General features: G+C 46.4%; 1 protein-coding gene across 2 annotated transcripts in view; it reads right to left on the bottom strand.

The window, feature by feature from the left end:
- The window catches only part of ttc6 (tetratricopeptide repeat domain 6), a 649897-nt gene that overhangs the window by 499007 nt on the left and 125354 nt on the right, over positions 1-25536 (bottom strand). For both annotated transcript variants that reach the window (XM_086003340.1, XM_086003341.1), the window contains exons 3-4: positions 9828-9944; positions 567-824 (exon numbers count right to left, since the gene is read on the bottom strand). In XM_086003340.1, the coding sequence (XP_085859466.1) occupies positions 567-824; positions 9828-9944 (375 nt within the window). The remainder of the gene's footprint in view (positions 1-566; positions 825-9827; positions 9945-25536) is intronic.

The raw sequence follows: 25536 nt of genomic DNA, 5'->3' as shown, positions 1-25536 counted from the left end.
TTTAGCATAATTTCATTACTTCCTGTTCTGTCTCCATTTTTGCCACTTATTCTACATTGCAACATAGGAACAGGAATAGGCCATTCAGCCCCTCGAGCCTGTTCTACCATTCAATTAGATCATCACTGATCTGTATCTCAACTCCATCTACTTGCCTTGGTTCCGCAACCCTTAATACCCTTGCCCAACAATAATCTATCAATCTCAGTTTTGAAATTTTCAAGTAACCTAGCCCCAACAGCTTTTTGTGAGAGAGAGTTCCAGATTTCCACTACCCTTTGTGTGAAGAAATGCTTTCTGACATCACCCTTGAATGGCCTAGCTTTCATTTTAAGGTTATGTCCTCTTGTTCTGGACTTCCCCACCAAAGAAAATAATTTTCTTTATCTACCCTATCAAGTTCTTTAATCATCTTAAACACCTCAAATAAATGTAAAATTAGCCTTAGAAGACATGACTTAACAACAAACAAGAGAGAACATAGAAATTTGAAAATTATATAAATAGACAGACTCAAAGTGGATGAGATTCTCAAAACAATGCTGTTAAACAGTTTTAAAACCTACCTCTGCAGGTAATGCAAGAACCTTTTCTGCTTCCTCATTGGTTAGAGTATCTTGCAAACTGTCTGTAACCTCAAAGGTAGTTTGTTTTAAAGGTATCATTTGTGCTCCAGTAGGTGCAGCTGCAGCTTTTGGTGGTTGCTCTGTTGCTGGAGGAGTAATTGTACTTATAACAGCGCTGTCCAAATCCTTTGTGGGTTCTTCCTCCAGTCTGATCTTATGATCGATTTCTCTGAAAGATTCTGTAACCTTATGGTCAATCTAAACAATAAAAAATATTACAGTAGCATGACTAATTTTAAAAGAAATATTTTAACACTAAAGGGGTAATTTTCTGAATGGTTGGTAAATCATGCACAGTGCATCTCCTAATCATTGATACGCGCATTCGGAGGGCACCAGGAGAGTAAAGTTGGAAAATTGCCCCTTCGTTGTTAACCTTCAATTCCATAATTTAAATTTTACACCTTTTATTTGTAGAATTTTATAATTCAATGTGTATGGTTTGTTTATTTCTCCCCCTCCTCTATTTTGCAAATTACTTTCTTCCCTTTAGATCCATCTGCGCAACATACCACTCACTCCCTGATCAAAATAGCACCTCTGCTTCTCTTTGGCCGCTTTCTGAGATACGCTTAATGTAGATAAAATGTAAAGTTATAAGAAAATTCCATTTGGCCCATCAAAGATCATCTTCTCTAATACCTAATTTTCCAGCTCATAATCCAGCTGCATTTTGAACATCTCTCATCTTTTTGTCTCTATTACTGTACTTGCCAGATTGTTCCAAATATCACTTGCTGAGTGATGAAGCTCTTCCTAATACCCTTTATAAAGTTACTCTCACTAATTTACTCATTATCTACTTTCCTGTCTTATTTTGACATATTTGGGCAAGGGTGCTCAAAATTAAAATCTTGGAAATATGTCATCCAATGTATTTTTTGTTATTAATGCCTTAGTAACACTGGGCAGCAGATACCCTGTTGTATTCCTGGCATCCAAAATAGTTAAGGCACTGTTGGGGATTTACGTTTTAACACAGATCACAGATTAGTGTAATGTACCGCAGTGCAATTTACTGCACTAAGAAAACTGGAGAAATTTAACTTTAAAAAGTAGTTTAATACTTCACCCTCCTCCAAGGGTAGGGGTGACTGACCGGGATTGGAAATACCGCTGGACCACAGACAATCTACCAAGATCACATTAGGAGCTGTGGGGAGGAACAATGCCTGCCCTGCCAGCTCAGAAAATCCAGGCCCTTAAGTCTTCCTGTGTTAATTCAATTCCATTCATTCCATATACATTATGGTGCAATTATTTTCAACTAATGTACACTACCTTCCCACATTACAACAGTGACTCCACTTCAAAAGTACTTCATTGGCTGTAAAGTGCTTTGAGACGTCCGGTGGTTGTGAAAGGCACTATATAAATGCAAGTCTTTCTTTATTTTACCTTATAGAAAATGTTATTTTCCATTTGTTTGCCCATTGCGTAACTGATCTAAATAACCCCCAGCCTCTTTTCATAGAAGATAGGAGCAGGAGTAGGCCATTCGGCCCCTCGAGCCTGCTCCGCCATTCAATGCAATCATGGCTGATCATCCAAGTTCAGTACCCGGTCCCTGCTTTCTCCCCATACCCCTTGATCCCTTTAGCCTTAAGAAATATATCCAACTCCTTCTTGAATATATTTAATGAATTGGCCTCTACTGCCTTCTGTGGTAGAGAATTCCACAGGTTCACCACTCTCTGGGTGAAGAAATTCCTCCTCATTCCTGTCCTAAAAGGCCTACCCCTTATCCTTAGACTGTGACCCCTGGTTCTGGATTCCCCGACCATCGGGAACATCCTCCCTGCATCTAGTCTGTCCAGTCCTGCCAGAATTTTATAAGTTTCAATGAGATCCCCTCTCATTCTTCTAAACTCCAGCGAGTACAAGCCCAATCGACCCAATCTCTCCTCATACATCATTCCTGCCATCCCAGGTATCAGCCTGGTGAATCTTCGCTGAACTCCTTCCATGGCAAGAATATCCTTCCTCAGATAAGGCGACCAAAACTGCACACAATACTCAAGATGTGGTCTCATCAAGGCCCTGTACAACTGCAGCAAGACATCCTTGTTCTTGTACTCAAACCCTCTCACTATGAAGGCCAACATACCATTTGCCTTCTTAACCGCCTGCTGCACCTGCATGCTTACCTTCAGCGACTGGTGCACAAGGACACCCAGGTCTCGTTGCACTTCCCCTTCTCCCAATCTATTGCCATTCAGGTAATAATCTGCCTTCCTGTTTTTGACACCAAAGTGGATAACCTCACATTTATCCACGTTATATTGCATCTGCCATGCTTCTGCCCAATCACCCAACCTGTCCAAATCATACCGGAGTTTCTCGGCATCCTCCTCACAGCACACACGCCCACCCAGCTTTGTGTCATCTGCAAATTTGGAGATATTACATCTAGTTCCCTTGTCTAGATCATTAATATATATTGTGAATAACTGGGGTCCAAGGACCGATCCCTGCGGTACCCCACTAGTCACTGCCTGTCATTCGGAAAAAGACCCGTTTATTCCTACTCTTTGCTTTCTATCTGCCAACCAGTTCTCTATCCAAGTCAATACCTTGCCCCCAATCCCATGTGCCTTAACTTTACATGCTAATCTCTTATGTGGGACCTTATCGAAAGCCTTCTGAAAGTCCAAATACACCACATCCACTGGTTCTCCCTTATCTATTTTACTAGTTACATCCTCAAAAAATTCCAGTAGATTAGTCAAGCACGATTTACCTTTTATAAATCCATGTTGACTTTGTCCGGTCCTGTCACTGTTTTCCAAGTGCTCTGCTATTACATCTTTTATAATGGACTCTAACATTTTCCCCACTACCGATGTCAGGCTTACCGGTCTGTAATTCCCCGTTTTCTCTCTACCACCTTTTTTGAATAGTGGGGTAACATTAGCTACCCTCCAATCCGTGGGTACTGTTCCAGATTCCATCGAATGTTGGAAGATGATCAGCAATGCATCTACATCTAAGATCTTTAGCTGTATCCTCTGTCTCAAAATGCATTAAAATATGGAATGCCATTAACAGTGAGGGTTGTTCAGTTCAGATCACAGAACTGGGCACTAGTTCCTTCTACTTGCACTGCTAAAAATAGCTCTCTTATTTTGATGGCAGAATTATAGACCCACATTTTCAAAGGCCTACAATTCTTTTGTTGGGATAATGAAGCCATTGCCTAGACATGATCCAAACTAAACAAACACCACTGTAAAAGTGCCTTCTGTGCTGTCAACAAATTTGGCAAGCTTACATTTGCTTTCAATATCCAGATCACAACACCTGCAGTACTTCATTTAACATCTTACACTAGTCTGCTATTACACCTCTGTGTACTTTTACATAGGTGTCTGTCATCTATTGCAGACGTGTAGAACAGTCAACTGCACCCTGTAATAGAAAGCAGATGAATTCTGCAGCCCCAACAAGAACAGTGGAACTACCTTTTCATGTCTTTAGATGTGCTGCTGGGCTTCCATTTAAATGAAAAATCACAGAGCTGTGGGAATCATGGGTCTCTGGCTTCCAGCTACTTTGACTGGAGTGGCAGCAGAAGTGCCTTCTGTTTAATTGGAAGTCTTCCATATGGAACTTTTTCAAAGGCTTTCAGAAAGTCCAAATAAACAATTTCATGAGAAATTCCACCATCTATTTTATCCATTACATCCTCTCAGACATAGAGATGGTTTATCAGGCAGGATTTTTCCCTTCTAAATTCACGCTGGCTATTTCGTATTAAGTTATTACTACACTGGGGCCGAAAAATTCGGCTTCATAGCTCCCGATTTTTTGGCACTACAAGTGCTGTTTTGTGCCGAAAATGGCATCCGTGCCACATGCGCACACTTCTGGTGCAGCCGCGCCGGACGCCATCTTGGTGAGGGCGTTAGCGTCAGCGCTGGGAGCTTGTACCAGAAGTATGTACAGTAGGCAGCTGGTGAGGTCAATCAGCGTGCAATGCTGATTTGACATCAGTACAGCAATTTTCATCCTCAACACTGGTGTTAATGCCCTGTGTTAACCTCGCACAGCTGAATGTGCATTCAGCAGCTGCAGAGACCTCCTACCAGCGATATTTAAAGGGATCAGCAACCACTCTAAGGTGAGTTGCTGATTCATTTTTACTGGCTCTGTGTAAGTTTGTGGAACCATTTGGAGCTTTCCAGAGTTGTTTAAAGTTGGTGAGGTGACAGGAAGTGGTGCTGCAAGTGGAGAAGGACTTGGTTCTGACTTCAAAGGTTCTCATCAGACAACTTGCTCCCAGTCATGGGTGCTCAAGTTGTCACCAACCCCGCCCCCACCACCCCTTGGCCCGCAGCATGACAGGGAGATGGAGCAGAGGCAGCAAAGAAGAGGACAAGCTGCTCACAGAGGGAGGAGGAGGGGTGGAGAAGGGCTCTCAGCAGGAGGCCTTACCCACCTAGAGTCATCCGAGAGCAATTCTCTTACATGAGCCTGAACCAGGACCAATGTGTGAGGCGTCTGTGCTTTACGAAGGAGGTGCTCAAAGAACTCTGCTACCTTTTGCAACCAGACCTGCAGCCTCACACCATGGCAAGGACAGCGCTGCCAGTGGCTGTGAAGGTGACCGTGGCCCTGAATTTCCTTGCATCGGTATCCTTCCAGGCTGGAGCAGGCGACATCTGTAACATCTCCCAGTTCAACATCCACTGCTGAATATGAGAGGTGACAGAAGCTCTTTATGCCAGGAGAGGGGTCTTCATTGTCTTCTCTCTGATCAGAGGGAAGCAGGCGGAGTGTGCATGTGTGCTTTGCCAGGATAGCGGGCTTCCCCATGGTGCAGGGCACCATTGACTGCACACATAGCTTTGCGGGCACCGCATCTAAATGCTGAGATATACCGTAAAATTGCAAAGGTTATCACTTGTTGAATGTGCAGTTGGTGTGTGGCACATCATGATTGTGAATGCCTGGTATCCTGGCAGCAGTCAATATGCTTCTGTCCTGCGCTAGTTCGCTGTCCCCTAAGTCTTTGAGGCGCCAAGACAAACCAGAGGGTGGCTACTGGGGGACAAGGGCTATCTGTTGACCACCTGGCTCATGACTCCACTCCACAACCCAACCACATATGGGTAGAATGCGTACAATGAGAGCCATGCTGTCACACAAAATCTGCTAGAGCAGACCATTGGCATACTTAAACAATGCTTCCACTGCCTGGTCTGCTCTGGTGAAGCCCTGCAGTACTCACGAGAACGTGTCTCAAGATTTGTCATAATCTGCTGCATGTTCCACAACATCACCACCATGAGGGCAAGCCCTTGCCACCACGCATACAGCAACCACCTGAGGAAGAGCAGGAGGAGGAAAAGGAGGAGGAGGAAGCGGAAGAGGAGGAAACAGAAGGGAGGAGGCAACACAGACAGTCCCTTTCTGCCCGGGCAGTCCATGATCAATTCATCTGAATGCAATACCAGTGAACACAACCCCAATTCCCCATTCAACAATAGTCCCACACCTTACCTTCCCTCTGTTACTGACCATCACAGTGTCCTCTTGGCCACAATGATGAAATAAAAGCCACACAAAAGAAACATTCCAATCCAACTTCATTTATTTCCAAGGTATGTGACTTGGAGGGAAACTTACAGGTGGTGGTGGTCCCATGCGCCTGCTGCCCCTTGTCCTTCTAGGTGGTAGAGGTCGCGGCAGGTTTGGGAAGTGCTGTCGAAGAAGCCTTGGCGAGTTGCTGCAGTGCATCTTGTAGATGGTACACACTGCAGCCACTGTGCACTGGTGGTGGAGGGGGTGCCAATCAAGCGGGCTGCTTTGTCCAGGCATGTGTCGAGCCTCTTGAGTGTTGTTGGAGCTGCATTTATCCAGGTAAGTGGAGAGTATTCCATCCGGACTTGTGCCTTCAAGATGGTGAAAAGGCTTTGGGGAATCGGGAGGTGAATCACTCGCCACAGAATACCCAGCCTCTGACCTACTCTTGTAGCCACAGTATTTATGTGACTGGTCCAGTTAGGTTTCTGCTCAATGGTGACTCCCAGGGGGTTGATGTTGAGGGTTTCGACAGTGGTAATTGCATTGAATGTCAAAGGGAAGTGGTTAGACTCTCTCCTGTTGGAGATGGTCATTGCCTGGTACTTGTGTGTCACGAATGTTACTTGCCACTTATCAGCCCAAACCTGAATGTTGTCCAGGTCTTGCAGCACGCGGGCATGGACTGCTTCATTATCTGAGAAGTTGTGAAGGGAACTGAACACTGTGCAATCATCAGCAAACATCCCCACTTCTGACCTTATGTTGGAGGGAAGGTCATTGCTGAAGCAGCTGAAGATGGTTAGATCTAGGACACTGCCCTGAGGAACTCCTGCAGCGATGTCCTGGGGCTGAGATGATTGGCCTCCAACAACCACAACCATCTTTCTTTGTGCTAGGTATGACTCCAACCAGTGGAAAGTTTTCCCCCTGATTCCCATTGACTTCAATTTTACTAGTACTCCTTGATACCACACTCAATCAAATGCTGCCTTGATGTCAAGGGCAGTCACTCTCACCTCACCTAGAATTCAGCTCTTTTGTCCATGTTTGAACCAAGGCTGTAATGAGGTCTGGAGCCGAGTGATCCTAGTGGAAAGTGCCCACCTTGGCATGGGCGGTTGCAGTCTGGGCTGGCTGGCCGACAGGCAACACCAAGGGCACTGGCGGAGTGGCAGTGGTGGGAGGACAAATGCGGTCATCCTGAGAGAGGGCAGCAGGTTCTTGCTCCACGGAGCCACTGCCACTCCCACAGTGCGGCACTTCAGCATTCCTAGCCATCTGTTGGAGGGCAGATTGCTGGATTGCTGTGACATACTGCAAGCCCCTTTCCACATTGCTAAACGCAGCCATGGTGGCAGCAATCTGAGCTTGTGTGGCAGCAAGCTGAGCCTGCATGACTTCAGTCTGAGCTTCCACTGCAGCATTCAGATGTTGGTGGCTTCTGCTTGTGCTCCAATGGAAGCTGAGACATCAGCCATCAGACGCTGCATCATGGTTGGGTCCACAAGTGCGCTAATTGATCTGGAAAGGATGGGCTCCAATCTCTGCGCAAAGCCCTGTGCAAGGTTGGTGCCGGACTCCTCTATGCTCCTTAACATTGCATTCAGGCTTTCTGGCAGGCCTGCCAATGCACCAAGCATTTTGTTGTGCATACCCATCAGCGTTCTTCTGTAGGCCACCCCATCTCATCTGAGTCCTCTGCAGCAGATCTCGTGTGCGACCTCGCCCTTCGGGGAGCTGGCACCTGTGCTACCCTTTCCCCCTGCCCTGACTGCAGCCCACTCACGGCCAGTGACTCAGCGCATGCAGATCCTGCCTCCAAGCTACCCTCTAAAGTCCACGCAGTGCTAATATCTGAGCTGGTGGCTGCAAGTGTTAGATCGAGTAATGGTGCTTCTTCTTCATCATCACACTCCTCTCCCCCTTCTTCTTGCACCACTGGCTGGGCAGATTGGATTTCTTGGGTCTCTGAAATGAGAAAGGCACAAGGGTAGGGTTGTGGTAAGAGGATGTGGGGAAAGCAAGAGATGCATGCCTACACCATGTGCAGCTTGTAAATAAGAAGATATTGTGGGATGAGGGGGAAGTGGGATGTGAGAAGGATGATTACGTATGAGGAAACCAGCATCATGTATTCTTTCAGCCCTGCCACTGGCCACGGGATCAGTGATGCCCCACCCAAGAATGACCAGCACCGTCTCCTCCATGGGGCTGAGGTTATCCAGGCACACCTGTCCCCCGCTGGTTAGGTCCTGCTGGCACCAGTTATAAGCCAACTTTTCTTGCAAAAGAAATGGAAGTGTGTCAGTGAGTGTGGTGCAATGTGTTTGGGTGATGTGCCTGTCATGATTGAATAGCTGGCAGTGTGTGCAAGCTGCGAGATGTGGGTGTAAGGCTTGCAACAGTGGTAAGTGTGTGAGGGCGAGGTGAAGCTATGAATGTGAGATATGTGTCATGTTTGATAGAGATTGTTGGTAGGCGAGTGATGAAGGTGTGGTGCATTGAGCAGTGTGTGAGGCTAGTGGTGCAGATGGCGGGATATGGTACTTGACGTTGAATTCACTGACCTTGACCACTCGTGTGAGGCCATTAAACTTCGTCCAGGTCCTCGGGGATACACTGCTGGCATTCACCACAGCCACTATCTGCTCCCATTGCACTTTATGCTGTTGCCTGGAGGCCAGCCTGGTCCCCTGTGGAAACAGCACCTCTCTCCTCCTACACCAAGGCCTCCAGTGCTGCATCTGAGAATCTTGATGAACGGTCTCTCCCCCGTTGTGCCATCATTAATTGTTGTTCATTGTCTTCCCCAGCCAGTTCAATGAGCTGCTGCTGGCAGAATGCACCTCCCCTTTAAGAGGTGCAGACTGCCTTTAACTAGTGCAGGCTAGCTTCTTGCATAGACTTGGGCCCCCTGCTGAGCATTCAGCCACTCAGCAGCACATTCAGTGCTGGGCTGAACGCCACAATCGTGAAAATGAACAGGCAGCACAAAGTTTGTGTGCTGCCTGCATTCCTCTGAACAGGCATGGGTTGATCGCGCATTGCAATCCACGTGCACATTTTTGGGGACAAACCAATTTCTAATCCAGTTACTCTTAAAGCCTGTCCCTTTGAACAGCTGCCATTGTTTTACCTGTTATTGATATTAGGTTAAAGATCATGTAATTTATTGGGGCAGATTTCTCACCTTCTTTAAATACAGGAAGTACACTTGTTTGCTTCTAGGCCTGCTGAGCCTCTCCAGTACATAACAATTCCTTCAAGATAACAGTCAATAATGTCTCATATATTCCCTTCCTAGACACACTCAACACCTTAGGAAACATGCCATTTGAACCACAGGATTTGTTAAGTCTTAAGTATAGTTAACCTATCACGTACCATGCGATCTACCCTCCAAATCGCTCTCCCTTCTATTGGGGAAATCCTTCACCTCTGCACAGCACATCACCCCAGATCTTACTAAGTACAGAATCACAATAAAACCCCATGTTCAACAAGTACCTGGATAAAATCCAGTAATGTGATTTATAAACATGTTTGTCGGTTTGAACATTACGTTTAATGTAACTTTACATGACCATGGATTATTCCTTAATTTTTCAGTTGAAAATAATACTATTCAAACAATTGCATTTATTCTACGTAATAGCATTTACAGTTAAACTGTACCTTTTTAATCTGTTTTTCAGCTATCTGCTGAGTATCCAACACTGATATCTTCTCTTCAGATTGTGGGAATATTATATTATCCTCCTTTTTCTGCCCAGTTGTGATTTCTATAACCTCCTTTAAAATAAAATATTTTATTATTTACTATTAATTTAACATTGATATGATATGCATACCTATACTGTAGCTATAATCCTTGAGATACTGAACACTAGAGGGCAGAAATGTCCCCATCACTAATGCTCAGGATTTATGAAAATTCTACTTCTGAAATAATTGACAATTGAAGCTTATTTTTAATTCTTAAACCTCACGTCTGTATTTAAACGCCATATTAAAATTAAGTTACAGACACTGCAATTCAGAAGTATTCCAATAAATCTCATGTTTTGCTCTTATTTTAACAAGCTTTGAAGACATCAAGGGCAAAACTACATCAGTGCTAAAGTAAACTATATTTGTGCCTAGCACAAGTGTGTCTGGGTTTTAACATCTGCTGTACTGCCAGCAAGAAAAGGGGTGAGCCATTACATCTGTTGTGTGATTTTCTTTATTGACTGTGATAGTACTTGGTTGAAAATAGAGCTGAAATATGATCCAAACCCATTCCCTGAATAAATGAAACCTATCCCCACCAAGAAAAGAGCTTTGTAAAAATTGTTGCTCATTTCATTTTGGTACCATGTTTAACTTTTTCTAAACTTTCATTAGAAGGAAATGACACTTATGGTGCTCCCTACAACTTTTTCCTTTGTGTGCAGATGATGTTTTAACTGCCAAAGCAGTTCCAGCTTATTAACAAAATAAATAAATATTATTTTTCAGTATGTGATTAATAGGAAACTGCAAATTCCATGTATGGATGTTAGCTGGACACTGGAGGGCCTGCCTTGTGTTTTATGCTGGGGATAAAAAGGAAAGATAATGGCCTAGAAATTCAGCATAGCCACGTTTGGGGCGCTACAGCCGGGCGTTCGCAAAATTTAGCGCCCGGCACAACTTAGCGCCACCTTCGCTGATATTCAGTTACATCGCCCCAAGAGGTTGCTGCTGCGCTAAAGCAGGCAATGCACGACTATCATAAGGCGCTAAGCCGGCGTGCCGAGGCGCTAACACCGAGGGCGGGCGCAGCGCAGGTGCGGCGAGTTTCTGAATGAAGGCAAACATGCTGGCGCCGGTCAGCTCTTAAAGGGGAAGGATCGACTTGTTTGGCTGCCATGCCCTGCACACTGCAGCCCTGAAGCAAGGCCTGACCATTGCTGGTTCATCAGTTCTACGCCCTGGACCATGGGGAAGCCCGCTATTCTTCCAAATCCCATTGCATGCTCTTGCTGCTTGTCCAGGGTCATGGGGAAGGAGATGTACTGACGTCTCCTTCTGAAAAGGGCATTGTTCACCTGGCGGATGCAGCAATGTACCGCGAACTGGGAGATGTTGGCAATGTCCCCAGTAGCGGATTGGAAGGAGCCGGTGGCATAGAAGTTGAGAGCCACCATCACCTTCACTGCCACTGACAGAGACGTCCTGCTCCTCAGCTGTGGCTGCAGATCTCTGTGAAGCAGGTGGCAGATCTCAGTGACCACCTCCCTGCTGAATCGCAGCCTCCGAACACACTGCTCCTCAGACATGTTCAGATATGAGAACTGCTGGCGGTATACCCTGGGTGGGTAAGGCCTCCTGTGCCGACGCCTGTTGGCCCTTCTCCGTCTGGCCATGACTGGCACTCTCTCACGGCATCTCTGATCCCTTTGAATGCAATGCAGAAAGCCAACGTTTCCACCCATTGCAGCCCCCATTATATGTGGTGACTCAAGGCTATGGCACTGAAAGTGAAATCCAAGTGCAAAGCTCTGGCCTGAAGCCAGAAGTACCTGTGCGAGCGCGAAGTCAAAGCAGAAATACCAAATACCCGTCTCTCACACAGGATTGGCACAAAATGGCTGCCACTTATAATGCAGGAGGAGTCCCCTTTAAATAGCGCCCCCCGCACCCCGCAGCGACTGGGAACCGTTCCCCTCTACCAGTCGCTGGGGGCGCCAGGCGCAAAGAAGGGCAGCGCCACTGAAGTTTCGGTTCGGGGCGCACCAAGGGCATTGCACCATGAAATGACGTCAGGATCTGCGCGCGCAGCTGAGCGGGTGCTGCGGTTTAGCGCCACCGCTAAATCTTGAGTGAAGTTCGCGAGAGGCGCAGATCACGCCGCACCCGGGCGCTAGCTGCTTAGCGCCCCACTTCTCCTCCTCCTAAGGCGCTAGCGGCTGGCACTAACAACTGAATTTCTAGGCCAATATTTTTACTACTTTTTCTGTCAATTTGTTGATATTTTGATTGTCAAAGATTGAAGAGCAGTGAATTAAAAGCTTTCTGTTACAAAATATTACCAACAAATTTGAAAACGAGGTGAACAGTTCCCGATGAGAAGGAACTATTTACAGTGTCAGCTAGCCTGGGCCCAGGAAGAGAAATCTGGTTGGTTAACAATTTCGTTGGAATGGGGTTGAAGGAGCAGGAGGTGAGCTTTACAAATTCAGATCTCCCTCAGATACCTTTTCATGTTCAGTGGCATCAGTCGCTCCTTTTCAAAACTGTCATCATCACCCACGCTCCTCAAAAAACCTACCCTTGACGCCTCTGTCCATGCAAACTACTGCCCCATCTCGAAGTTCCCTTTCCTCTCTAAAGTCCTTTAACGCGTTGTCGCTTCCTAGATCCATGCCCTTGTTTAAGTGGTCTGGTAAGCGTTGACTCTGCTGGTACGATAGCATAACTCAGAGATGTAACAATAGCATCTCCTTGTGATCTGGGGACTATGAATAGTCACATCTTTCACACATGTATTTCTTCAATCTCTCCAAAGGCGAACCAAGCCAACACTTAGAGAGACAAGAGGTGATATGAAGAGTAAAACTCCTTTATTTTCCATCAGGTGAACATACAGATCAACAGTTGCAATCGGATTCACTTATTTCCATCGATACCTTCATATAGTGATATAATCAACACGGTATGCGACCCCACTTCCGTGGGTTGTCTTGCATGACTTCAAGCTAATTTTCTAATTCCCCTCTCCTCTATTCCATCCTTCTGACAACCCTTTGCTGCCTGATTGTTGTTGTGCATGTACCTTTAAGGGAATAACTGGTCTCAGACTGCAGTACCGGCAGTGACCACCCCTGTATAAAAGGCCCTAGCAGGCTTCTGTAGTTTCAGTTTCCAGGTTGTCTCCATTCAGTAAAGACTTGTTATAATCAACTCCTGCAGTCCGTGTCTCAATTATACACGGACATAATACTGGCGACGAGTAAGAAACGAACTTACCTGCAACTCAGCAGCAACTCAGACGACGTTATTGAAGGTCGAAGCCAGAAGAAAGAAAAAAAAATAATCCAAAGAAACTCGAGAAACGGGCGTCGACCGTGGGCAACCGCCCTCCAGATCATCGAATTGAAAAGTGCAGGAGAGACTGTCGAGAGCCAGGCTTGGTCTCCAGTCTGTGGTTTCCCAGCTAATCGGGCTGGTGGCAGGTAGTGCACTGATCCTTCCTGGGCTGCGGCGGGCTAGAGCTCGATTGGGTGGCTCTGCAACGGGGCCGGGCAGCGAGTCGGGAAGCAAAGAGAGAGAGGGTGGAGCACACAGGGCGCGGCCGGTGCTTCGCAGCCGGGAAGCGTTCGGACCTAAGAAGAGGGAGGGAAGTGTCCCAGAGGGTCTGCTCCACGACGGGAATGGTTCTTCAATTAATGGAGCAAATATTGAAGCGCGATAGAAAAATTAAAATACCGCGGAGAGCGACGTTGGCAGCAGCGATCGGGGAGGCGCGAAGACCATAGGGCATCGCCATTACAGGATAGTAAAATAAATATAATCGCCAGCAACAGCGTTGGCAGCAGCGGCAGCGGCGGGAAAGCGCGGGAGGCGCCATCTTAACTCGGCGTGGAAGAAGGAAAAGCGCGGGAGGTGCCATTTTGATCTATCGGGGATGAAGGCAAAGCGCGGGAGGTGCCATCTTAGATTTTTCAAGATGCCAAAGACTGGCGATATCACTGCCTTCGATAGTGCAATAGAAGACTGGACCATGTATGTGGAAAGAGTCGAGGTATATTGCGAGGCAAACGAAATAGCCAATGAGAAAAAGGCATCGGTATTGTTAAATTTAATGGGCGCAAGAACGTACGGCCTATTGCGGAACCTGATTACTCCAGCCAAACCGAAGGCGAAGAGTTTTAACGAAATTGTTGCTATCCTACAGGAACACCTAAATTCTACACCGCTGCTGATAGCAGAAAGATTTAAATTCCACAGGAGAAATCAGCATAAAAATTAGAACAATGCTGATTACCTTACGGAACTACGCAAGCTATCAAAGCACTGCCAGTTCGGAGCAGGACTGGCAGATACCTTTCGGGACAAATTTGTCTGTGGACTCCTGAGTGAAGGAACCCAGAAGAGGTTACTCTCAGAGAAAGAGCTGACGCTTTCAGCGTGGCAGTATCGTACAAAGCAGCAGCAAGGGGAGCTGCGGAAATACAACAAAAGCCACAGGAATACGGCACCCACGAAATGACACGGGGATTTGCAAAATGTTATCGCTGCGGCAGAACAAACCATGACCAGAAGGACTGCTGGTCCAAGGACATAATATGCAGGCAATGCGGAAAGATGGGACACATTGCACGAGTTTGCAGGTCTGGGAAGAAGACCAACGACAACAAAAAGGCTACTAAGGAACCGTACAGGAAAGTACAAAAGATGACGGACAGTAGTTCCGAAGACCAGATGAGCGATAGTGAATCCGGGAACAAGAGACTAAGCTGTCTCAAACTTCACAACGTAATCGCAAAAGAGGATCACCAAACCATTTGGGTCGCCCTCATGATAGCAGGGTCCCAAGTCAAAATGGAATTGGATACAGGATCAGCTCTAACCATCATGAATCGACGAGACTACGAGCAGCTATTCTCACACATACCCTTGAGAGAGACATCCATTGTCTTGAGGACGTATACGGGGCAAAAAGTATACCCCAGAGGAAAAATAAGGGTGCCTGTCGAATACAACGGCAAGAAAATACGGAAATTGTATCTCTACATTCTGCAAGATGGTGGACCACCGTTACTGGGATGTGAATGGATCAGAAAGATAAGTTTAGACTGGCACTGACGGTGGCTGGTAAAAAGGATGACGACGTCACTCCTGGACGATTGTCAACAATCTTAGCTGACGCCAAAGAGGTATTTCAACAAGAACTGGGCACTCTTAAAGGCGTAACCGCCTCGATAAAAATAGAGGAGAATGCAATTCCCAAGTTTTTCAAAGCAAGACCGGTACCATATGCAATTCGCCCAGCTGTCGAGGCAGAGCTGGAGAATCTGGAGAAGGCAGGCATGTTATCTAAGGTAGACTGGAGCGAGTGGGCGACACCCATCATTCCTGTCATGAAGAAAACATTAAACAATAAGTCTGAGGAGCCAAGGAAGGTTCGCATCTGTGGGGACTTCAAGGTGACGGTGAACCCAGTCCTTCACACAGTACAATATCCTCTTCCAAGGATAGAAGATATCTTTGCCTCACTATCTGGAGGGAAGCGTTTAACAAAAATTGACCTAGCACAAGCATATTTGCAGATGGAGGTTGAAGAATCCTCTAGGAAGTATCTCACAATAAACACTCACAAAGGTCTTTACCAGTATAATCGACTGGTATTCGGAGTCGCATCAGCTCCGGCGATATGGCAAAGAGCGATGGAACAAGTCCTGCAAGGGATTCCGGGGACTCAGTGTTACTTGGACGACATCCTAGTGACAGGTGAAGATGACAGTGAACACCTTGCCAACCTAGAGCAGGTGCTCACTAGACTAAGTGAACATGGGCTACGAGCCAATCGCCCTAAGTGCGAGTTTTTAAAAAAACAGATATCGTATTGTGGCCACGTGATTGATGAAGAGGGGTTGCATAAGTCCCCTGACAAAATTGAAGCGGTAGTTAAGGCTCCAGCGCCTGAAAATGTGTCGCAACTGAGGTCATTCCTCGGATTGGTGAATTACTACCATAAGTTTTTGCCGAATTTGTCCACAATTCTGCATCCACTGAACGCCCTACTACGAACGGGAGTAGCATGGAAATGGCACGATGAATGTAAGCGGGCCTTTCAGAAGAGTAAGGACCTAATCACTTCAAGAGAAGTATTGGCTCACTACAACCCATCACTACCGATAAGACTGGCGTGTGATGCGTCTCCCTACGGTGTTGGGGCGGTACTGTCACATAAATTCCTTGATGGCTCAGAGAGGCCGATAGCTTTTGCGTCACGCTCATTAACTTCAGCCGAGCGTAACTACGCCCAGATTGACAGAGAGGCCCTCAGCCTGGTGTGGGGGGTGAAGAAGTTCAATCACTACCTGCATGGTCAGAAATTTACTCTACTAACTGATCATCAACCTCTCGTCTCCATTTTCAACCCTCAGAAGGGTGTACCAATAATGACGGCACAACGGCTACAGAGGTGGTCCCTTTTCCTAGGGGCACACCAATATGACATCGAGTACAAAGGAGCTAAACAGCATGGGAATGCTGATGGATTGTCGCGCCTACCGTTGCCGACGGTGGAAGAACTGGCAGTGGATCCAGTGGAGTTATTCCACTCGACTATAGTCGAATGTCTTCCTGTGACGAATGCAAACATAGAAAAGGAAACACGAAATGACCCGACACTCTCCTGGGTCTATGATTTAACGGTGAAGGGATGGCCAGCATATGGCGAACCACTGCTGCCAGCATTCTCGCCGAGAAGAGAACAGCTGTCAGTGTGCAGAGGAACCTTGATGTGCGGATCCAGAGTAGTAATTCCACCTAAATTGAAGGATAGAGTGCTCAATGAGCTTCATGAGCGTCATCTGGGAGGGGTAAAAATGAAGAACTTAGCCAGAGCGTTTGTGTGGTGGCCGGGAATCGATAGAGAAATCGAAGAGATGACCAAGAGCTGTACAGGATGCCAGAAGGTCCAAAACGCCCCACCACAAGCCGCTCTACATCCATGGGAGTGGCCCTCATCTCCATGGCAAAGGGTGCACATTGATTTTGCTGGTCCCTTTATGGACTCGATGTTTTTAATTGCGGTGGATGCACAAAGTGGCCAGAGGTAATAAAAATGTCCTCAACCACCACAGAAAAAACTAACACAGTCTTACGAACCATATTCACCAGGAATGGGCTGCCTAAACAGATTTGCTCTGACAATGGGCCACAGTTTGTGTCTGAAGAGTTCCGGAGGTTCTTAAAGAACAATGGTGTTAAGCATTACACGTCCGCCCCATATCATCCAGCCACTAATGGATTGGCCGAGAGGTTTGTTCAAACATTCAAGAAGGCTATCAAGGCAATGTGTAATGAAGATATACCCCTACAACACAAGGTGGATAACTTCTTGTTTGCCCACCGGAATGCGACACATGCGGTTACCAACCAAACTCCAGCCATGATGTTCTTCAATCGAAGACTACGATGCCGCTTGGATTTGGTTAAGCCAAACGTCAGAAGAGATGTGGAGAACAGGCAGTTTCAGAATATGAATGAAAGGCCGACCAGGAGTTTTAAGATAGGTCAACCAGTTTTGGCCCGGGACTACCGCACAGAGAAATGGCAGCCAGGAACGATCTGTACACGGCAAGGACCTCTAAGGTATACCGTGGACGTTGGAGAGAGCATTGTAAGACGCCATGCTGACCAGATTCTAGAGTCACTGGAAAACGTCAACTCCACACCACGATCTGATACACCTGGCGATGAAACCGAAGTACCAATTGCATCTACCGCAGAATCGGTGATATTGGAAGCAGACGAACCAAACAACGACATTGATCCTGACGCAACCTTGCCAGAAGAACCTGATATCCCAAAGAGGCGTTATCCAGACAGAATCAGGAAGCCTCCTCAAAGACTGAACTTATAATTGCTTAACTTCAACCAATGTATCTAGCAACCGTAATTGTAATTAGTTATTATTTAGTTGTTAAATGAATGTTATGTACTGTTTATCTAAAAGGGGAGGAATTGTGTATGTACCTTTAAGGGAATAACTGGTCTCAGACTGCAGTACCGGCAGTGACCACCCCTGTATAAAAGGCCCTAGCAGGCTTCTGTAGTTTCAATTACCAGGTTGTCTCCATTCAGTAAAGACTTGTTATAATCAACTCCTGCAGTCCGTGTCTCAATTATACAGGGACATAATAATTGTCTCTCATATTTGCAGCTTTCTCCAGTTTAAAAGCCTGACTCCTGTGTAATTTTTTTCGTCAAATTGACTACCCACAATCCCTGAGCAGTTAATCAGCTTAACTTGGCAATGAGTGTGAACAATCACTGGAACATTACACTATCTTTCATTGACTCCAGCACACTAGAGTGTTCTTTTTTATTTGGGAACTGTGGCTATGATGAACCCCTCAGATTCTAAGCTAAAAGTAAAAATTTAGTACCAGTTCTCCTTTTTCAACACACTTGTTCATCATCCACGCTGATATCTTGTGTCTCACTTCTTTCCAATCTTATGTTAGCTGACCTTGAACTCACTTCCCTTACCCACAGTTTCGATCTCCCAGCCAGCCATAAAAGCTAAAATATTTAATTATTCTTATTTAAAATTTTAATCTTCAAAATCCCTTTTTTTACAAACAGGAGAATGATGTTTATTAAAATCCTTTGTAAAACAAGTCATAAAAGTGAACACTATTATGGAAATCATTGAAAAAGAAAAGAATACTCTGAAATCTAAATGTTATTGCCACTGAAAATCTATGAGCGTAAACTATACTGAAAGCTTTTTGAAATACATAATAAAATAGAATTGCCAGAATCTATCAACTAAAATTGGTTTAGCCAGTGTTCAGATATTTTGACAGCATAAGAGCAGTGCTAACTTTGCAAATAATTTTTATTATGTGTCTTTTTTCAAATGCAGCCATTTCCAGTTGTTACTTGCCACACAGCTATAAGGTTTAAAATACTTGAGCAGTTTTAGGGGCTTTTAACCAAATCACAAAGTACCAGGCATTGCTGAACCTTAAGTGCTTGTGGTCTTTTGGTGATCTGTTTTTGTACTGTACTTTATCAAAAGTTCCCAACATTTCTGTCCTTGAAAAGAACCCAGTGACTGATAAGAGTAAATCACTTCGGTGGTGTTTAAGAATCCTTTTAATTAATTCATTTCCCACAATTTTGTAAATGTACTTTTCTTCTACAGAATTCCTCCCATGCTCACATCATTCTGTGAAAAAAGGCGAGGTAAGCAACCTGTTTCCAGGCATCATCATCAATTGGTGCTTAGAAGTCACAAGATTGATTTAAACAACAGCATGTATTTATATAGCATCTTTAATGTAGTAAAACGTCCCAAGGCACTTCACAGCAGCATCAAACAAAATTTAACACTGGGCCACATAAGGAGATATTAGGACAGATGACCAAAAACTTGGTCAAAGACGTAGGTTTTAACTAGCGTCATAAAGGAAGAGAAAGAGGTAGAGTGGTGGAGAGGTTTAGGGAGGGAATTCCAGAGCTTAGGGTCGAGGCGGCTGAAGGCAAGGCCGCCAATGGTGAACCGATTTAAATCAGGGATGCACAAGACACCAGAATTGGAGGAGCGCAGAGATGTCGAAGGGTTGTAGCGCTGGAGGAGGTTACAGAGATAGGGAGGGACGAGGTCATGAAGGGATTGGAAAACAAGTCACGTGCGCCCTCAACTTCTTTGCCTCAGGCTCCTTCCAAGGATCTGCAGCAGACATTTGAGCCATCTCGCAGTCGGCTGTCCACTTTGCAAACTTTGCCACTGATGAACCCAGTGTTACTGAGTGTGTGCTCGGCTTTGCCATTCTGGCTGGCTTCCCAGGGGTGCAGGGCATAATTGACTGCATGCATGTGGCCATCGGGCACCCCTACATCACACAGACGTGTTTGTGAACTGTAAGGGCTTCCACTCCCTCAGTGTGCAGCTCATCTGCAACCATAGGAGGATCATCATGCATGTGTGCACCAAATTCCTTGGCAGCTATCATGGCTCTTTCATCTGCACCAGTCCACCATCCCTCAGCTCTTCACACCACCAAACAGACTTACCGGCTGGCGACTTGGAGACAAGGGTTATCCACTGAAGATGTGGCTCATGAAACCCTTTAGGAGGCCAAGCAATGAGGCTCAGGAGCGTTATAATGAAAGCCACTTGTCCACCAGATGTGTCATAGAGCAAACAATAGGCATGCTGAAGGCGCAGAGTGCACAACCTCTTCGGAGGAGGAGCATCAGCTGGAAGACAAGGAGGAGGAGCAGGAGGAACCTGAGGTCCAGATGCCAGCAGCGCTGGATCACATTGCTGCCCAGGAGGCCAGGGATGACCTCATCGTGGCCAGATTTACTTGACTTCCTGCACCCATATGGCTGTCACATGCTGTGCCAAGTCCCCACCCCCACCCCCACCCAACAACACCATAAAGCATCCCTACACTGGACAAGCCATTCCTTTCACACTGACCCCCATTGCTGGAGGTAACATTATGACTCACCATTCACTCCAACTCACAAAGCCACTTCCAAAGTAACAGACAAAAATGGGCATGACCGTGGTGAAAATAAATACTTTTATATGTGTCATAACAGTAACGGAACTTTAACAATAATACTTCCTTAAACACCCTTGTGCTTACCCTTGTGCATCTACTTCTGTGTCATTTTTCTTTTATGCGTGCCTCTATGGGGTGCAACCCCTGTGGCTTCAGCAGAGATTGAGGCAGGCTGCTCACTTCCCTGCCGCAACTGCGTAGGCACTTTTGGCGGACATCCTCTGGGATTTGGTGCCTCTGATGGCCCCGCCAAAGTCTGCTCCTCCTGCGACTGTGCAGGGGCAGACTCGGCCATTGTGATCCGAGGGCTCTGACTAAGGGTGGGGGGTGGGGGGCAATGGGGGAGAAGTGCGAGTGCTTTGAGAGGAGCCGCCACTTCCATGTCCCCTCTCATCGTCATCCCTCTCATGGGCCACCCGCAATTCCCTGCTAGCAAGGAGCTGGAGAGCACTTTGCTGCACAGCAGTGTGGCGATGAGGACCCAAGTCTACATTTAGATCCCTCCTAGAGAGAGGAGGTCTATGACCCTCTAACATCTGTTCTCCATAGATAGCATGTGCTCATGTGAGTGGCATATTAGCTGCTCCATGCAGGTGGCCATCCTTTCCATGGAAGAGCATGTCGTCGCCATCGCCTGCGACATGGTGGTGCTCATGTTGGAGATAGACTCCTCCATTCTCTGCACATTTGCAGACTTCAGGGCTGCAAAACCTGCCTGAGCCTCCTGCATTTCTTGCTGCCCCTCCAGGATCACCCTCTTTTTCGATGGCCCCCCAGGCTCAGTGTCTGCAGCAGAGCAGAGCTTGGAGCGTCTTATGTCCTATGCCCTCCGGCGAGGACTCTCCACTGCTGTCCCTGTCAACACTATCTGCTCTTGCTCACTTGTGAAGTGTGAGACAACAGGTAACAACACTACTCTATCTCGCATAGGACCCACCCACGAGGTGTGCGTATCTGCTGTTAAAGTGCTGAAGGATGGAGGGCCACCTCCAGTTCTCTCCCTCTCCCTGTTGTTGTACGCTCTCTTCTCCTGCAAGGAGGGAATGAAGAGAAGTTTGAGTGAGAGTGATGGCATGAGTGCAAGGATTGTGTGGGTTACATCTTTGGAGGGTGACTATGATGGAGTGTGGTGCCAAAGTGTGGCCTCCTTGTGTGTTGTTAGTTGGTATGATTGCATTAGGATGAGAGTGAGTGTGAAGGGTGGTTAGTCAGAGGGGGGTGTGAGTATGTACATAGAGAGGGATGGGTAGACGTGCAAGGTATGTTGGTGTGAGTAATGATGTACAGGAGTAGGCTTGGGAAGGCAGAGTGATGGGGATGTGATGAGAGGCACAGCAGGATGAAGCTGAGTGTGGCTTTGCACTCACCTTTCCTGAACTAATGAGATCATTGAAGCGCTTCCGGCACTGCACTCAGGTCTGCCTTATGACATCACTGCTGTTCACCTCCTCAGCAATTTGGAGCCAGGCTCTTTTTGTCTCTTGGGGAGGTCTCTTCTGCCCATCATAAGGGAAGAGGACCTCCCTGCGTGCTTTGACTCCCTCCACAAGAATATGTAAGGAGTCATCGGAAAAGCGGGGTGCAGCCCTCTGTCTTTGGGAAGTCATTTTTCTATTTCTGCACAAGACACTCCTCTCCAATCCACCCTCAACATTCCTACATGAACCTTCAAATGCAACGTGGCCAAGGTTGCTTTAAATGTCCCCGCTGGAAATGAGTCATCAATGACATCATCAGACCCGCACCATTTAATAGGGCCGGGAAACACGCATGTCTGCCTTAATTAGGGCCATTACGCTAAAGTCGCTCTGAGGAGCGGGCTGATCAATACATAGGGTTACCGACCTGCTGCACGGCCCGCATGCACCCGACCCGACTCGGTAAGGAAAATTCCGGCCATCAAGACTAGAGGTAACAGAGGCATCAATGAGGGTTTTAGCAGATGAGCTGAGATAGGGGCAGAGTCGGGCAATGTTACGGAGATGGAAGTAGGCAGTCTTGGTGATGGAGCGGCTATGTGGTCGGAAGCTCATCTCGAGATCAAATAGACCAGGTTGTGAACAGTCTGGTTCAGCCTCAGTTGCCAGGGAGAGGGATGGAGTTGGTGACTGGGGAACGGAGTTTGTGACGGGGACCGAAGACAATGGCGTTGGTCTTCCCAATATTTAGTTGGATAAAATTTCTGCTCATCCAGTACTGGATGTCAGACAAGCAATCTGACAATTTAGAGATGGGGTCGAGAGAAGTGGTGGTGAGATGGAGCTGGGTGTCATCAGTGTACATGTGAAACCTAACGTTGTGTTTTCGTATGATGTTGCTGAGGGGCATCTTCCAATCCTCCATTCAAGTACCAGAGAAATGGGACAGGAAGGAACACAAATTAAAGTGGGATCACACAGCACTGGAGAAGTGACCCAGTACAGTTTTCCACTCTATTCCATTCATTCAAGAATGTAAGGATGTAAATGAGGTCTCTGCATCCTTACGACATAATTTGTTGTGATTTCCACACCCGTCCCCCCACCATTTTGAGCACCAAATGGAATGCTCACCTGTATAAAACAGGCCTTCATTCTTGCCTTGACCCAGAGATTGGCAGAAGTTTATACTGAGGACTGAAACTGTTTGTCAGTATCTCTATTGTTGTCACTTGTCCTTCATTTCACTATTTGTGAGTCTACCTCTGTTACCTGCAGGATACAGTGTCAACTGTAAAGGGTCAATAATTTTTCTTGACCTCCCCAACTGCTTTTTCTCATTCTCCCACAAAAACTGCCTGAAAGCTAGTCAACTATGAATTTCATCAAGAATCCCATTACTCCTGTGTTGTGTCTCCTTGTGTTCTTATACTATATGTATTACAGACACTTTTAGTTCATTTTAGTTAGTGCTTTTACTAAGCTGTTTTCTTGCTTTTGTTATAGTGCTGCCGCATGGTGCGGAGTGATACAAAATGTCCGACGCTGCACTGTGCACTGCCCGTGCACAGTGTGCCACATAGCAATATAACTACACCATACCAAAGTAGTTCCATACCAAAGTAGTTCCATTTAACGATGTGATACTATAACAATGTAACATCCCTCTTTCTCAAAAAACTATCAACTACAAAGAATCGTGAGGTTTTTTTTATTCGCGATATCGCTCAGGTGGTTGGATGTTGTCCCTCCATCTTGTGGATTTGGTGGTGACCATTCCTCTCTGCGGTGTTTTGGTGTGTTCCGCTCTCGTTGTTGTTGTTGCTGTCGCCTTTGGAATTGGAGTGTGCATGCTCGTGGTTGTTCGATTTATAGCGCTTGTTTCTGGTGTTGTACTGCTTGTGGTAGCTGGTGTTGTCAATGTTGCTGATGTTGTCTGCTGCTTATCCAGTTCAGGTGAAGGTCTGATGTGGAGTCTGTTCCGTCTGTATTGGTCACCAGGTTCAGTCTCTATGAAGTAGGATCTTGGAGTATCAGCTTTTCCAATGACCTTGGCTGGATTCCAGGTTTTCAACACCGGGTCTTGCACATGCACTGATTGTCCATTCAGCAATTCTGGTAGCGTCTTTACATGTTTATCGTAATGTTTGTTTCCTATGATTTGTGCTTCTGCCAGCTTTTGTCTGAAGTCCTCCTGGTCCTGGGGAGGATGTATTTTTGCTGGTAGTGTAGTCTTAAACTTCCACCCATTCAGCAATTCCGCAGGTGATTTCATGTCTGCTTTCAGTGGTGTTGATCTGAGCTGCAATTGGATGCATACTGGAGCGTTCACGGTGCTCAGGACATTGTGACCAGGACGTTTACGGAGTTGGACACACCGCAGGTAGAGGTTGGACAGGAAGAAAGGGAACGGGTGACCAACAGGCGGAGTACTAGGCGCAGGCAGGTAGTGCAGGGGTCCCCTGTGGCCATCCCCCTCTCCAACAGATATACCACTTTGAGTACTGTTGGGGGGGATGGCTTATCAGAGGAAGGCAGCAGCAGCCAACTTCCTGGCACCAGGGGTGGCTCTGCTGCACAGAATGGAAGGAAAAAGTGTGGTAGAGCTATAGTAATAGGGGATTCAATTGTAAGGGGAATAGATAGGCGTTTCTGCGGCCGCAAACGAGACTCCAGGATGGTGTGTTGCCTCCCTGGTGCAAGGGTCAAGGATGTCTCCGAGCGGCTGCAGAACATCTTGGAAGGGGAGGGTGAACAGCCAGTTGTCGTGGTGCATATAGGCACCAACGATATAGGTAAAAAGCGGGATGAGGTCCTAAAAGCAGAATATAGGGAGTTAGGAGGTAAATTAAAAAACAGGACCTCAAAGGTGGTAATCTCAGGATTGCTACCAGTGCCACGTGCTAGTCAGAGTAGAAATAGAAGGATACTTCAGATGAATGTGTGGCGAGAGGAATGGTGCCAGGGGGAGAGATTCAAGTTCCTGGGACATTGGAACCGGTTCTGGGGGAGGTGGGACCAGTTCAAACCGGACGGTCTGCACCTGGGCAGGGCTGGAACCGATGTCCTAGGGGGAGTGTTTGCTAGTGCTGTGGGGGAGGGTTTAAACTAAAATGGAAGGGGGTTGGGAACCTGAGCAGGGAGACAGAGGAAAGGAAAACAAGGATAAAAGCAAAAGAAAGGAAGGAGAAAAACAAAAGTGGCAGAGAAATCAATGGTTCAAATCAAACGTGGCCACAGTAAATAATAATTCTAATAGGTCTAAGAGCGTTAAAAAAACAAGCCTGAAGGCTTTGTGTCTTAATGCGAGGAGCATTCGTAATAAGGTGGATGAATTGGCTGCACAAATAGAGGTAAACGAATATGATTTGGTTGGGATTACGGAAACGTGGCGCAAGGACGGCCAAGACTGGGAACTCAACATCCAGGGGTATTCGATATTCAGGAAAGATAGGCAAAAAGGAAAGGGAGGAGGGGTAGCATTACTAGTTAAAGAAGGGATTAACACAATTGTAATGAAGGATATTAGCTCTGATGAGGTGGAATCTGTATGGGTAGAATTGAGAAATACTAAGGGGAAAAAAACATTAGTGGGAGTGGTATATAGACCTCCAAACAGTAAGGCAGAGGTTGGGGATGGCATTAAAAGGGAAATTAAAGAAGCATGCAATAAGGGCACAGCAG

This window comes from Somniosus microcephalus, chromosome 12 (genome assembly GCF_052327205.1).
Source record: "Somniosus microcephalus isolate GS21.2 chromosome 12, FLI_Smic_1.0, whole genome shotgun sequence".
NCBI classification, from domain to species: domain Eukaryota; kingdom Metazoa; phylum Chordata; class Chondrichthyes; order Squaliformes; family Somniosidae; genus Somniosus; species Somniosus microcephalus.
The sequence above is the reverse complement of the archived record's forward strand: the minus strand, read 5'-3'. Positions and strand labels throughout refer to the sequence as shown.